We start from the raw sequence: 16,295 nt of genomic DNA on the forward strand, positions 1-16,295 counted from the left end.
ATAGCAATCTGGTGCATTTTTATAAATAGCAATTGATTCCCACTCTTTCACTCCAACCTCCTTTCAATGCTTATTGGCACAAATGGGACACTGTGCTTTAAGCCTACTTTATTCATCAAGTCATGTACCTCTTCGCTGCTGTCAGTGCCATAAAAATCGTCTTCCAACTGGGCATCTCTCCTTGTAAGACTGTTGTCCTCTTTGGGGTTCAGAATAAGTGGGCACCCCTTTGGGGACATATCATCACTCTTCCCATGAGGTGCTGATCTTGGTCTAGATGAAAAGGTGAAAACGTCCTTGGGAGTCATCTGGGTTTCCTCTGCCTGGTCAGATTCACTGTCCTTGCTGGTTTCTAGCCACAGGTGGGAAGCAATGCATGAGTCCCCATCTAGGAGCACAGACTGACTGCCACATGCTGGGTCACAAGTCAGAGCAGCATTTTCAGGAAATATCCACTCATCTGATATTGGGGAGAGATGATAACAGTAAGAGTTGTGTTCCATTAAATGTTCATTTAGGTGATTAGATTAACATTTCTTTTTGAAACAGAGATTTATCAAATAAGGCAGAAACAAGGGGAGGTATTTTCCCCACTATCTTGAGTCTTGCTAAACAGTTCCCCACAGAACAGTGCCCACAGCCACAGGCAACTCATTTACACTTCCTCTCCATTTGAGTTGAAACCCTGGCCAGGAAATTTGTAAGTCTGAAATAATTATCACCTGTCTTGCAGCAAGTTCTTTATAGCACAACCTCATTAATTTGACCAGGGAGGGAAGCTGTCCAAATTTAAAAGGGTTTGAGTTACTAATACATCCCTTTTTACTGCAGGAAGACAGTACAGCACAGAACAAGCTTTTTTAAATAGACCATCTGGTCATTGTGTGGGTTATGAATCAAGGAAACCATGGAAGGATGACTGACAGTCTACTTCTCTGCCTCTTGCTGATTGCAATAATTCACAGATTAAACTGAGAAGCCACTGCAAGCAACTCCAAAGCTACGGGAATGTTGTTAATCTATAGAAGTTTTGATATAATTTTCATATTATTTCCTTTATTTAAAAATTCTGCATATGACTGCTGAGAGAAATTTTTATCAAATGTTTTAAAAAAACCTTTCATCTTTTATACCACATTGGAGTAGGTATTATAACTATGATCTAGGCGATGTGACAGGACAATGTTTACAGGAAATGCAGTTAAAGGCAAAGCTTGCTTCCTTTCCTTAGGAAGACTGCAGGAGAAAGAAAGCCCTTTGAAAGCACCTTTTCTTCCTGAATTGTTTCAGTGGTGGGGCTTGCATGTGTTCTGCCCAGCCCTGATGTGAATGGAATAATTTATGCAGGAACCTTTAATCTATTACAGTTATGACCACAATGAAGGTAAACACATGACGTGTAAGATTCGCCAACTACAAAGCCTACACTCTTAAAAACAAGACCCAGAAATGTCTTACAAAACGACACTGATGGCACAAATGTTAAATAGCTCAAGACTGTATTCATCAGTTACTTCCCATGGACTTGCTACACAAAATGACTGGGAGGTAAAGGTATTGACAAAATATGATAGAGCAAGACTTGTATTTCTAGTTCATGTCCAGAACAGCCTGAAGCTACTTTATCTCACACCTGTCCAGGGGTATAGGTGGTCTGATTCAGGGTGGAAAGCTGAAATAAACAACTCCTATTTGGGGCAGCAAACCCATTCTGCACAGGGCTAGACACATATTAGCAACACTAGAAAGTCTAGTGTTAACTCTGAAACAATGTCTCCAACCCTGGGTTGTACAAAAATTTGCAAAACTTTTGGTTAACAGTAAAAAGATTTTGAATTAGGCAAAAGTTACAAACTAATTCAAAACACAACACACAATGAATTCCAGGTGTTTTTGATGGTACTCACTTATGTTGCATGGTGTGGCTTTATTGCAGCCCAATGCTGAACACACACATGCGCTGTACACACCATCACACCATAATCATACCACAATTCAAGCAAACACTGTCTGAAACACTTGGATTTGAGACCACTGTGAATTGTAGTGTTTTTACTCGGCATACAAAGTTTTCTGTGTTTTTGTTTGTTTGTTTATTTTTTTTGAGACAGGGCTTCTCTGTACAGTCCTAGGTATCCTAGAACTAGTTCTGTAGACCAGGCTGGCCTTGCACTCAAAGAGATCTGCCTGCTTCTGCCTCCTGAGTGCTGGGATTAGAGGTTAGAGCCACCACTGCCCAGCTACTTTTCTGTTCTTTTAGACAAATAATAATTATGTAAAATAGATATTTCAATTTTCTTACTGTCATTCCTCAGAATTAAGTATTAGGTTGGTACTTTTTTGAGTCAAGGTTTCTTTGTGAATCCCTGACTGTCCTGAAACTCACTCTGTACACCAAGCTGGTCTTGACCTTATAGGAATCTTCCTGCCTCCACCTCCCAAGTGCCAGGATTAAAGGTATATGCCACCATCACCTGCCCTCCTCTCTCTCTCCCACTTTTTTTTTTAAAAGACAGTCTCTCTATGTGGCCCTGACTGGTCTGGAACTCACTGTGTAGACCAGGTTGAACTATATGTCACAGAGATCCACCTACTTCTGTCTCTGGAGGGCTAGTAATTATACAGACATGTGCCACCATGTCTTGTCTCAGAACGTTAAATTAAAAAAAATTACTGTTTAACCTGGGCAGTGGTGGCATATGCATTTAATCCCAACACTTGGAAGGCAGAGGCAGGCAGATCTCTGGGAGTTCCAGTACAGGCTCGAAAGGTACAGTGAAACTCTGTCTGGAAAAACAAAATTACTGTTTGAGTTGTTGGCTTGAGTTTAACAATTAGGAATCACTGAATGAAATGTGATTCAGGATTGAGACAAAGTTTCCAGTAACTTATGACAGCCCTTTTATGCTGTTAGCTGTGACCAAGCCATCGGTAAAGTGCCTTCGCTGTGGAAACAACTGCAATTCCCAGAACTAAAATAACTTGGTTCCAACTTGGTTTTTAGATTCTTGTTTCCCTGGCCTATTGATCCCAGAAACAACTGACCATAAGAGATGTCTGTTAGTGGTCTGGTATTCTTCACCCCACTGGACACCATATCTCCCAGCTACCAGCAGCAGTGGCTAAGTGCAGGCTAAGAAAGGAAACATGTCAATCTTCTTTTCTTGTATAGTCCTGTGACCACACACTCTGTACACAGGATCTGAGTCTTACACTCAGGAACCCTTTTGCAGGGTTCCTCCCAAATAAGGACCATGTTGTCCTAAATTTGTTCAGCCCTTTGTCTGTTCTCCATATATGTATCATGTGTTTATGTGAAATAGCATTTTCAGCATTGACAATTATAAATACAAAAGTATCAATCAGCCCTGAAAAAGGTTGATGACACTCTTAGTCTTAAATCACATATCTGTCCACCATCCATCTCAATAGTATTTGAATTTCCCTTCCAGTCTAATAAATGGTAAAATTATAGATACATTTCTACAAACATATTGAGCAATTATTAGAAAATAATTTGCTTCTTAAAATTTTATTATCACAGATGTTTGATTTATATGCCTGTTTTATATACATATATACCTGGCGTTTTATACAACTTTCATGGGCAAAACCTAAAGGCTGAAAGTGATTATAAAAGCCAATTGCTTTGTTATGAACATGGATACATAAAGCAAAGGAACAGAAAGGATTCTGGGAATCTTCACTATTCAGTTAGACAGTTTCTCATGACCTACTTGAAAAACATTATTAACTGCCAAAAAGTCGAAGTAAGAGGGTGTTTGACACCAAGGTATACCAAATACCTCCCTGCCACCAGCTTACCAGAGATTGCACTCTTACCTCAAGTATTTCCATATCAATTGTAATGAATAATTTGGTATGTTTTCTTAGAAAACTATGTAAATTACTGTGTAATCACAATATTTCAGCAAACAAGATAAATGCAAGAATGATCACCTAAACATCTAATTAGTTTTTCTACACAGTCAGATTTATGCTAGAGACACTAATTGCGCCTAACATTTTAATGAAGGTTTCAACACTGCATAAATAAGACTGACAAACTACAAACAATTTTCATTTACTTTCCTTTTTCCCTTGCTCAAAAACAATTTGCCTTTGTAAAAGTGGCAAACACCTGGTAGGCAAGCTATGTTGATGGGCTCAGTGATGGGAATACAACACCATGGGCTTGGAAGAGGGCTCCGTGTTAGGGCAAGGCTTCAACGTTTTAAATTTTTATTTTAAATGGGACAACTGGGCTATTAAAATACTCTTTTATCCATTAATGTCTGATATTAAATTGAAAATGAAAAGGGAGATCCACAAGATATGACGAATTTTAGCAAATGATTGTATCCTCTTTTGAAATGACTGAGTTTGAAATATTTGGGTTACAGTAGCTTAAAGGAAGAATTCAGTGGAGACAAATTAAGGAAGGCTATTTCCCTGGCCTGGTTGGAGGCCTGGCATTCCAAGCCACCCAAAATATAAAAGAAGTAAGCCATATGTGCAGGGCAGTCATCTGGCTAAGGGATCAGCTCTCAGGAAGGAAGGACCTCCCACCCCCTAGAGAGGTGAGTCCACCTTAAGCCATGACAAAGACAGAGGTGGAATAATTCACCATTTAATTAGAGACTGCACTTTTCCTTTCCAGAATTCCTATTCCCTAGCACTATGAGGCCACTTGTCTACCAATTACTCAAACTCCAAGGCGTCTTAACTCAAACATCGAGGCCATTCTCCTTCTCTTTTCTATCCCTCTCCACCGAGGGGCTGCTGAGGGTTACAGCTTGTCTTCCTTGGGGTTTTTCTTTCAAAGCCTAGGAAAACTGTCTCCAACTTTCTTTCCATTTGTGTTCATTCTTAAATACTTTTATTAATAAAATCTATCAACCTCAACAGGGTACCCTAATTTTCCTGGTAACAGGTGACAACAGTGGTAGGACTTCTCAAAATTTCCAGTAAAATTTGGTGACAACTAAGGGTGCTAACCTGGCTGGTGAGGAGCCTGTGGTTCTGGAGTGCTGGAGGTCACTGGCTCTGTCCATGGCTGCGGGATGCTGTTGAGGGTGGCGACTACTTCCTCTTCATTCCAGTTATTTCCTGAGGCACTACCTTTATTGGAAGAGATATTTCCACTGTATTACTTTATTGATATTTGTAAAAAGTTGTTTTGAAGGTATTGATTTTGTATTTTTTCATTTAATTATTTAAAAGGAAATGAGAAGTATTATGATGGTTCCTGTACATTTTGTTAAAATAGTTGAATGTTTTAAGATGATCTCTGTTGCATTTTGTAGAGCTTTACCTTAAAAGGCTTTGGTATCTACACAAGGACATTTTAGATTTAAATTTTACAGTATATAATAAAAAGAATTCCCAAACTCACATAATTTTAAAGGTGTTCTATATTTTTTCTTGGATTCCATAACAGAATTAAATTGTAATTTTTTTAATGCAAGCCCTTTCCTTCATCTCCCTCAGAAAATGGATGTGGGTGTTACTGCAGAAGTACTTTTTCTACCCAGCCTTGATAAGAACAACACAAGACTTGGAAGACTGAATCTTAGCATTTTGGGAAATTGTGCTAACAGATTTATTTCCTACAAACTTGGGTTTGATTCAAAATAGACATATATATATATATATATATCATATATAATCTACATAAACAAGCCTCAAATTCCTTCTTTAAAGGAATAGACTAATATAAACATTGTAAAATCTACATAAACATGCCTCAAATCCCATCTTTAAAGGGATAGCTACAGCACTCACTTACATTAATCTAATGCTTAAGTGTGGAAATGTTTATGTTTGAAAATGCATCATATCATATGCAGAGACTCCAAAGGGAGGCACAGCAGTATAATACGAGTTCTGAAAGAGCCTACTTTAAAAGAAAATATAAATTAAATCTGAAGAATGATAATAAGGTTTGATTTGGGTAAAGACTTGAGGCAGAAATTTCCTCTATTACTTTTGGGTCTCTTTTAGGAACAACAGAAGCAGTAATTTAAGCTTTCTTCAGCCCTGAGTAAAGGGAGGGGTTCCTGCATTTTTGAGTTCCTGTCTATTGAATCTATCTTGTCTCTGTTAGGACAGACTCTAGAGGAATACTTTTGCAGAAAATTTGATTACCATAATCCCCACAGAACAGACATTTATATTTTAAATGAATTGGCTCATAATCATTTGAAATGCACAACCTGCAGAGAGATCCCACTGCCTTGAATAATACACAGCTCTGAGATAGGATTGCATGGTGTCATACCACAGTGTGCCTCTTTCTTTTCTCCACTGGCGCTCTTCAAGGGAGCTCTCCTGTTGTTGCTCTGACCTGCTGATGGTTGTTGAGGGGGATGTGGGTACAGAATAGGCAGACAGGTTGGTAAATTTCTATACCAGAGAACAAAAGCCAGAACAGAAAGTACTATATTCATTCAAATAATGCAGTAAATACATTTAATCACTATAATTAGAATATTCATTTTGATGTAATTTGAGGCCATATAAAAGACACTCAGTCCTTTACAGAAAATAGGTGTTAATTCCTATTTCAACACTGGAATTTCTATATGAGTAATGAATTTAATCCAAAGAATAGAGTGCTATAAGAAGTACGGTTGATGTTATTCATACAACATGCTATATTTAAAAGTATAAAACATGAAATTGACAGAAAGATCCTTTTCTTATAAAGAGGAAGTGTAGCAGAATAAGGAGTTTTCTAAAGATGCATGGTGAGCGGAGATCAAAACTGGAGAAGGATTCTAAAGTATAATTTGATACCTGAGGTTCGAAGGGTGAAGAAGTTTAAACTAGGCTTCACAGACAATCACTGGCAAAACCAGGACTACATAGCTATGTTACTTATGTTTCTATGCATCTGTTATCCCCATGGACCATATTATTCTTAGTGGTCAGCATGCATTTTTAACTCAAGTAAAATTAATTCTCCCTTTTCTTATTCAGAACAAGAAGGGCAGAAAGTTAGAAAACAATTCAGAGTTGGGTTCTGCTCTCTGTTTTCCTAATAAATACAAGCTACAAATCACTTTGCTTCTCTGCTGGACTTGTGCTCTCAATCTGAAATGGGACAAAAGGCTTTCTACAGGGTCGTTTTTTACATCAGTGAGAGAAAATGAAGAGCACAGAAAATAAAGTTTCTACAAACAGAAACTGAAATTATACCAAGAAAACTTAAAACAGAATTTCCAAAATAAAATGATAATGAGATACTATTTTACTTTGGCATCTTTATCAGAAATAAAAACCAGGACTATTATTTGAAATAATAGAATAAACAAAATAACAGAGCAGACAAATATGCATGTAAGTATTTCAACACACACCACCTGATTCAATGTTGAACGGTCCTTTTCTGCATTTATCCCTGTCTTGAATACTGTTTGATTATCTCAATAAGAACACCTCTCACTATTTTCCACTGACTCTTACTTTCTAGATGATTCTTACCAGGCATGATCTTTTTCACTTGGTGAATATTTCCTTTCTCTGCTTGCTGCTCAGACTCAGGTATCAGCAAGGCTGACACTTGTGCGGTGTTAACATGCTTCTCTATTGAAGGCTGCTGGCACAATTGGCTATTTTTGTACCCAACAGATCTTACTGTCTATAAGGAAAAGGAATTGATATGCATGTTTAAAAATAAAGCAATTAAATTTAATCTCTATAGAGTCCATATAGGAAAAGTCTTGGAAAAGTAAGTGAGACAAAGCCAGATTAACTGCACCTAAAAAGTAATAGGAAGGGAAACCAAAGAAAACTAGAAGTGGAAAGAGAAAAAGAACATGAAATGGAATAGCAGGCAAGCAGGTCTTCAAGTCACAAAAATTAAAATGTCTGATGAGCTATGCCTGCCTGCAACAAATAGATGAGTAAGAATCACCAAGGAAGACAAAGATTTAAGGAAGTTAAAAATAAAAAGGAGCCCGTTTTCCACTTGGTCTTCTCGGACTCTCCTGGCCTGGGCACTGCCCACTGGTGAACCCATCCCAGCGACCAAAGTCATCCAGAGCTACCTACATCCTGATGCTAGTTCCACCTCCAACCACAGGGAAGGGTGAGCGTGGGCCTGTTCCAGCCAGTCCTACACTTGCCCTTCTTGGGCTCTCCTGGCCTGGAGCTGCACATGGGTGAACCCATTCCCGTATACCAAGCAATCCAGAGTCTGCCTACATCACCACTACCCAGGGGAAGAGGAGAGCCATTGGAGTATTAGACTTGCTTGCACCCACCAGAAGAGAACCTTGACCCATACCCACCAGGAGAAGGAGAGACCCCACCTGCACCCACTGGAAGAAGATATAGGATCATGATGGTATAAGAACACATTCAACAACAGAAAGACCAATATAATGCCACCAGAGTCTAGAGATCCTATAACAGCATGACATGAGCATCCCAACACAGATGAAGAAGAAGAGAAGGTCCTTAAGAAGAACTTTATGAAGATGATAGAGACCCTCAAAGAGGAAATGAAAAAAAATCCCTTAAAGAAATAGAAAAAAAAACAAACAAAAATTCAAGAAATGGAGGAACAAACACACCAAAAATGTAAGAAATAAACAAATCTCTTAGAGAAAACAAGGAAAGCCAAGAAAAAACAACCAAACAAGCAAAGAAAACAATTCAAACAGTTCAAGGCTTGAAAGCTGAAATAGAGACAATAAAAAAAACAGTCTAGGGGATTGCTGGAAATAGAAAAGCTATAGGTAAATGATCAAGTACTACAGATACAAGCATAACCAACAGAATAAAAGAGATGGAAGAGAGAATTTTAGGTGTTGAAGACACAATAGGAGAAAAAGATTCATCCACCAAATAAAATCTCAAGTCCAACCGTTCCCTAACATAAAATATCCAGGAAATATGGGACACCATGAAAAGGCAAAATCTAAGAATAATAGGTATAGAAGAAGGTGAAAAAACCCACCTCAAAGGTGCAGAAAACATATTCAACAAAATCATAAAAGAAAACATTTCCAACCTAAAGAAAGACATGCCAATGGAAGTACAAAAGCTTACAGAACACCAAATATAGTAGACCACAAAAAAGTCACCTCACCACATGTAGGAGGAAGTCTGATGCCGCCATTAAACATGTGACTTACTAAGTCTATGCCGCCATTAAACATGTGACTTACTAGAGGCGCATACAGATGAGGTAATAAAAGGGCGGTTTACCACACCGCTAACCACACCCACTTTAGGCAGGACTAAAGACGTATACGGCTGGACGTGAAGACGTATACATACGTAGGCGGAACTACGTCACTAGCCAAGCCCACTTTTGGGCATGGCTAGGGGGCGTTACGGGGAAGGCATAAAAGACAGCGCACAGGAAGTCTCGCTCTCTTTTCCTGGAGTTCGGCTTCCGGTCCAGTCGCTAGCTGAGATCTGCTGGGCTTCTCGGGGTTTGGCATCTTGTGAGTAATTTTCTACATAAAATACTTAGTTTCACTTTCCGTAAGTGTGTGTCGCGTATCGTTACAGCATCCGTAAAGCCAACAACCACATATTAATCAAAACACAAAACATACAGAATAAAGAAAGAATATTAAGAGGAGCAAAGGAAAAAGGCCAAGTAACATATAAAGCTAGAATTACACCTGACTTCTCCATGGAAACGCTGAAAATCAGAAGGTCCTGGATAGGTATTCTACCAACACTAAGATACAACGGATGCCAGCCCAGATTACTATACCCAGCAAAGCTTTCAATCACTATAGATTGAGAAAACAAGATATTTCATAACAAAACCAGATTTAAACAATGCATATCTACTAATCCAGTCCTACAGAAAGTTCTTTAAGAAAAACTCCAACCCAAGGAAGCTAACTACACTGACAAAAACACAGACAATAGATAATCCATTTTACCAGAAGCCAAAAGAAGAAAAGGGCAAAATCCACACACAATACCAACAATAGCAAAAAAAAACCCAAACAAACAAGAATTAACAATCATTGGTCATTAATTTCCCTATATATCAATGGTCTTAACTCACCTACAAAAAGACACAAGCTAATAGAATGGATACAGAGACAGAATCCATCCTTCTGCTGCATACAAGAAATACACCTCAACTTTAAAGACTGACATTACCTCAGAGTAAAAGGTTAAGAAAAGATTTTCCAATAAATGGACCCAAGAAACAAACAGGTGCAATAATCCTAATATCTAACAAATTAGACTTCAAACTAAAATCAATCAAAAGAAATGAAGAAGGTCATTTCATATTCAACACAGGAAAAATCCATCAAAATGAAGTCTCATTTATGAACATCTATGCCCCCAATACAAAGGCAACCACATTCATAAAAGAAACATTATTTAAACTGAAATTACACATTAAACCCAACACACTTACAGTAGGAGACTTCAACACCACACTCTCACCACTAGACAGGACTATCAGACAGAAACTTAACAAAGAACCAAAGAAATAACAGGAGTTAAGCCAAGCACACTCTCAGCAACATTGCAAACCTTAACAGGTACAAAAAATTAGAATAATCCCTAGTATCTTATGGGATCACCATGCTTTAAACTTCAAATTCAATAACAACTCAAACTCCCGAAACCCTACAAACTCATGGAAATTGAACAATGCAACAATTGCACTATTCCTGGGTCAAGGAAGAAATAAAAAAAGAAATGAAAGTCTGCCTACAATTCAATGAGAATGAACACAAAACATACACAAACTTATGAAACACTTTGATATCAGTGCTAAGAGGAAATTTCATAGCATTAAGTGGCCACATGAAAAAACTGGAGAACAGTCACACTAGACAATTAACAGCACAACTGAAAGCTCTAGAACAAAAAGAAGCAAACTCACCCCAGAGGAGTAGAGGCCAGGACATAATCAATGTAAGGGCTGAAATCAATAAAGTAGAAACAAAGAAAACAATACAAAGAATAAAAATACAAAGAGTCGGTTCTTTGAGAAAACTAGATAAACAAATTCATATCTAAAAGGCAGAGAGAGAGAATATCCTAATTCACAAAATTAGAGATGAAAAGAGGGGCATACCAACAGACACCTAGGAAATCCAAAAAAAAAAAAATCAAATCAATAAGATAGACAAACCTTTATCCAAACTAATCAAAAGTCAGAGAGAGAACATGCAAATTAACAAAATCATAAATGAAAAGGAGGACATATCAAGAGACACTGAGGAAATCCAGAGAATCATCAGGTCATACTTGGAAAACCTGTACTCCACAAAATTCAAACATTTAAAGGAAAGGGACAATTTTCTGGATAGATACCACTTACCAAAATTAAATCAAGAACATATAAGAAATTTAAATAGACCTATAACCCCTAATGACATAGAAGCAATTATCAAAGGACTCCCAACCAAAAAAAAAAAAGCCCAGGGACAGATGGTTCACTGCAGAATTCTACACAATAGATGCAGAAGGGTCATTGCCAAACTCTTTTAAAGATGGTATGTATAATTACCTGGTACCCAAGTCACACAAAGACAAAGAAATTAAAGAAGATGCCAGACAATGGAAATATCTCCCATGCTCTTGGAAGGTAGGATCAACATAGTAAAAACTGCAACACTGCCAAAAGCAATCTACAGGTTCAATGCAATCCCCATCAAAATACCACACAATTCTTCACAGACCTTGAAAGAATAATAATCATCTTTATATGGAAAAAACAAAAGACCCAGGTCAGCCAAAACAACCCTGTACAATAATGGAACTTCCTGAGGGATAGTGATGCCTTCATCAAACTCTATTATAGAGCTATAGTCCTGAAAACAGCTTGGTATTGGCACAAAAATAATCAGGCAGACCAATGGAATCAAATTGAAAACCCCAATATTAACTTACACACCTACAAATACATGATTTTTGATAAAGAAGCTAAAATTATACAATGGAAAAAAGAAAGCATCTTCAACAATTGGTGCTCACATAATTGAATGCTGACATATAAAAGACTACAGATAGATCCTTATCTATTGTCATGCACAAATCTTAAGTCCAAATGGATCAAAGACCTCAACATAAATCCAGCCACAATGAATCTCTTAGAAGAGAAACTAGGTGGTACCCTGGAACAAATTGGTACAAGAGACTGCTTCCTGAACATAACACCAGTAGCACAGACACTGAGATTGACAATTAATAAATAGGAACTCCGGAAACTGAGATGCTTCTGTAAGGCAAAGGATACAGTCAACAGGACAAAATGGTAGCCTACAGAATGGGAAAAGATCTTCACCACCACATCTGACAGAGGGCTTATTTCCAAAATGTACAAAGAACTCAAGAAGTTAGTTACCAAAACACCAACAATCCAATTAAAAATTGGGTTATAGAACTAAATAGAGAATTATCAGTAGAGGAATCTACAATGGCTGAAAGACACATAGGAAAGTACTCAACATCCTTAGCCAATAGGGAAATGCAAATCAAAACAACTCTGAGATGTCATCTTTTACCTGTCAGAATGGCTAAAGTAAAAAACACCCAAGACTGTTCATGCTGGAGAGGATGTGGAGAAATGGGAACACTCTCCACTGCTGGTGGGAGTGCAAATTTGTACAGCTACTTTGGAAATCAGTATGGCAGTTCCTCAGGAACATGGGAATCAGTCCACCACAAGATCCAGCAATTCCACTCTTAGGCAAATACCCATAGGATGAACATTCCTACGAAAAGGATATTCGTTCAACTATTTTCATAGCAGCATTTGTACTAGCCAGAATCTGGAAGCTACCTAGGTGCCCCTCAACTGAAGAATGGATAAAGAAAATATGGTACATTTATATAATGGAGTATTACTCGGCAGAAAAAAAAAACAATGGAATCTTGAAATTCGCAGACAAATGGATGGAACTAGAAGAAACCATTCTGATTGAGGTAACCTAGTCACAAAAAGACAAACATGGTATGTACTCATTCATATATGGATATTAGACATAGATCAAAGAATTAATAGCCTACAATCCACACTTCCAGAGAAGCTAGGAATCAAAGAGGACACTAAGAAAGACATACTGGGTACCCTGGAGAAGGGGAAAGGGACAGGATCTCCTGACCAAATTGAGAGCTTGGGAGGAGGGGAGACAGAGTTAGGAGAAAGAGAAGGGAAGAAGTAGAGGCAGGAAGAAGACATGTGGACCCAGAAAGATTGAGTCAGGGGAAGAATAGTGGAGAGCAAGAAAGAGACACCTCAATAGAGGGAGCCCTTATAGATTTAAAGAGAAATCTGACTTGGAAAATATTTGAGATATACAAGGATGACCCAACTAAGATTCTAAGCAACAGTGAAGGCACTATCCTAAATGCTCTTTCCCTATAATGAGAGTGATGACTACCTTTTATGCCATCATAGAGCCTTTAACTAGTAGCTGCTAGAAGCAGAAGCAGAGACCCACAGCTAAGCACTGAGCTCAATTCCTGGAATCCAGTTGCAGAGATGGAGGAGTTATGAACAGACTGGGGAAATCCACAGAAACAGCTGACCGGAACAAGGCGGAGCTCATGGACCCCAGCCAGACAGCTGGAGAACCAGTGTAGGACCGAACCAGACTCCCCGAATGTGGGTGACAGTTAGGAGGCCTGGGTAGTCTATGGAGCCTCTGATAGTGAATAGTATCTATCCCTGGACATTGGGGGTCCATTCTCCCATGAAGGGATACTCTCTCAGCCTAATACACAGGGGAGGGCCTAGGCCCTGCCCCAAATGATGTGACAGATTTTGGTGATCTCCCATGGAAGACTCATCCTTTCTATGGAACAGAAGAGCGAAGGGATGGGGGTCTGTGGGGAACATGGGAGGATGGGAGGGAGATGGAAGTGGGATTGATATATAAGATTGTTTCTAATTTAAATAAAAAATAAGTAAAAAGCAGACCATTGGGAATCTGTACCTGGTATGGGTACTAGTCTACATCCAACATTTCTTTTGACAGAGAAGGTAAAATACATTTATAGATATTTGCTTATAAGCAACATGTTTAATAAAAAGACTATTCAAAATTTTTAATTATGTTGACATGACAGAACAGAAACAATTTTGAAGTCTTTTAAGATCTAAACTTCCTGTTGTAAATTTATGTAAGTCTGTTTTAAGCATACAGTCAGCTCTTTCTTTCCTTACAATAGCCCACATGTCACTAACCCCTGCCTTTGCTTGAGTAAGTTCTTGAAACCTTTCACCCACCTCACTGGAGAGCCTCAGGTTATTCCGTCTGCCAGAGAGTGGTGGTGGTCCAAGGACCCTGGATCCAAAGGCAATATGGCAGACATCTTGACTTCTATTGTTCCGGATGCTGCCTCCCCCTCTGTTGATGAACTGGTCTGTTTGTTAGAGAAAGTCAATCTATTAATGGGTGAAGTAAACATCATGTTACCATACTTCTCAAAGTGCAGTTCAGATGTCATAGGGTTTGAATCAACTCCTATTCAAAATGAAATAGTGTTACTCTTATTTTTCTGATAAGGCCCGAGAACAGAGGGTTATAAGCTGTTAGAGAGCTGGTACTTCTTAGATTCCACTTATCAAACACAGCCATGAAGTCCTGCAGAGAAGGCTTGAAGAAGTAAATCAGGTGTGTGCCAAGAAGAAAAAGTGAAGGGAACAACCTGCCACCGTAGAAGTGACTCGTTTGTTCATTTTCTGCTTAAAACATTCAGGGTTGCCCGGTTGCCCAACAAATGTAGAATATTTTTAGCATTTTAAGGCTCCCCATGAGACCCCAGCTTATCCTTCCAGGGGGTTTGGTCCCTACTAACTCTCTGAACTTGCCTGCCCTTCCCTGCCTCCATCCTTACCTGGGCCGTTCCTTTTGGTCAGGCATCCTATACTTGTTATTCTTAAAATATACAAGTTACTTTAAGACTGTCTATTTCATTCCCACTGCTCTGTGAACAATGTTTTGAATCACATACCACCAGACTGCCAAAGATCAAACAGTGTATTTGCCAGTTGTGTGACTGAGAATCTCTAGGAAAATGCTTGAGAAAGCACAATTCAGTATTTGTGGTGAATAATTTTATTTAAATTGCTGACCTAAAAAGAAAATAATACATATTTTGGTATTCTCTTAAAATAATTTTATTTAAGTTATTTCTCTAAAAAGAAAAACACTATTATCTTTTTAAAATATGTACATATTACTTCTCAAATAATGGTGAGTATACAATCACCCTAGGTTCTCTTGTGACTGTTCAAGCCTTCATATCACCCTTTCTCCAAAATGCAGCCTGAGGTCTTTCAGAAAGGCAAGTGTATTGTCTCCTTTACATTATTTCACATAGATTCCTCAATGGCTTCCCAGTTGCTCTCAGCCCTTATCACCTGTAAACACGTGCCTTGACATTTCCTACTCTTTCCACACTCTGGCTTTCTCAATTCTTCCCAAGGCATTGCTGCATGCTATCCCTAGCATAAGGAGGCACGTCCTTCCTCTTTGTCTTCATGTCTTAGTCATTGCCTCTTCGGTCTTTCGCTGCGTGTTACTCAGGTTGGAAATTTACCTGTCCACATCTCTATAGCATTCCCGGTAATGTGTGCTCCAGTTGCTGTGGAGTCAGTGATGGCCTGCTTTTGACATCTTGACATAGAGTAGGCATCTAATTCCTTTTTGCTAAGGAAAATGAATTCATCATACTGAGTCAAAGGGAAAGTGAATTAAAAAAATCAGTCAGTTCTAATTATGATTAGAATTTTTAAAAAAAAGGCCCACCTGATGTTTTATGTGCATATCAATAAGGAGGATGTGAAAGCTAACAGTTGGCCTGAGTGGTGAAGCAGTAAATGTCAGCAGGGCCACCCTGACAATCTCATGCCTGTTGGGTGAGGTGCAAAACTTCCTACTATCATAATATGTGTGCATCTATATGTTTCCATCCATTTATAAATGTCCATTTGAATCAACAGAACATAGTTTCTCAGGTTGAAAAGAGTAAAAAAAACAACTACAACCAAATTCTAGGCTATTTATAAAATCCATTACAGATACCATTTGTATTTTTGATGATCAAGTAGACCACATCTTAGATGAATTGTTGTCTTCTAACATTGGTTTCCCTGAAGAAACGGCTACTGGAGTGTACGGAGAGGCGAGTGGTATATATGTGGACCTATGGAGGATCTGCACTCTCATGTCCAGCCTTCTCTGCCCTGAGGACTGTCCAGTTACGAGCCCATTTTTCTTTTCAAAAATACCTCACCAGGACAATTTCCTTGTTTTTGTTTCTCCTCACACTCTTCATCTAAATTTAGT

The 16,295-nt window shown here is 38.5% G+C and overlaps 1 protein-coding gene across 1 annotated transcript in view; it reads right to left on the minus strand.

The window, feature by feature from the left end:
• The window catches only part of Cfap20dc (CFAP20 domain containing), a 244,874-nt gene that overhangs the window by 84,062 nt on the left and 144,517 nt on the right, over nucleotides 1–16,295 (minus strand). Inside the window, exons 8-12 of the mRNA XM_040747560.1 lie at nucleotides 14,231–14,367; nucleotides 7,480–7,642; nucleotides 6,281–6,397; nucleotides 4,999–5,121; nucleotides 129–460 (exon numbers count right to left, since the gene is read on the minus strand). Coding sequence (XP_040603494.1) covers nucleotides 129–460; nucleotides 4,999–5,121; nucleotides 6,281–6,397; nucleotides 7,480–7,642; nucleotides 14,231–14,367 — 872 coding nt within the window. The remainder of the gene's footprint in view (nucleotides 1–128; nucleotides 461–4,998; nucleotides 5,122–6,280; nucleotides 6,398–7,479; nucleotides 7,643–14,230; nucleotides 14,368–16,295) is intronic.

The sequence above is a fragment of the Mesocricetus auratus genome, unplaced genomic scaffold (genome assembly GCF_017639785.1).
Source record: "Mesocricetus auratus isolate SY011 unplaced genomic scaffold, BCM_Maur_2.0 Super-Scaffold_100006, whole genome shotgun sequence".
NCBI classification, from domain to species: domain Eukaryota; kingdom Metazoa; phylum Chordata; class Mammalia; order Rodentia; family Cricetidae; genus Mesocricetus; species Mesocricetus auratus.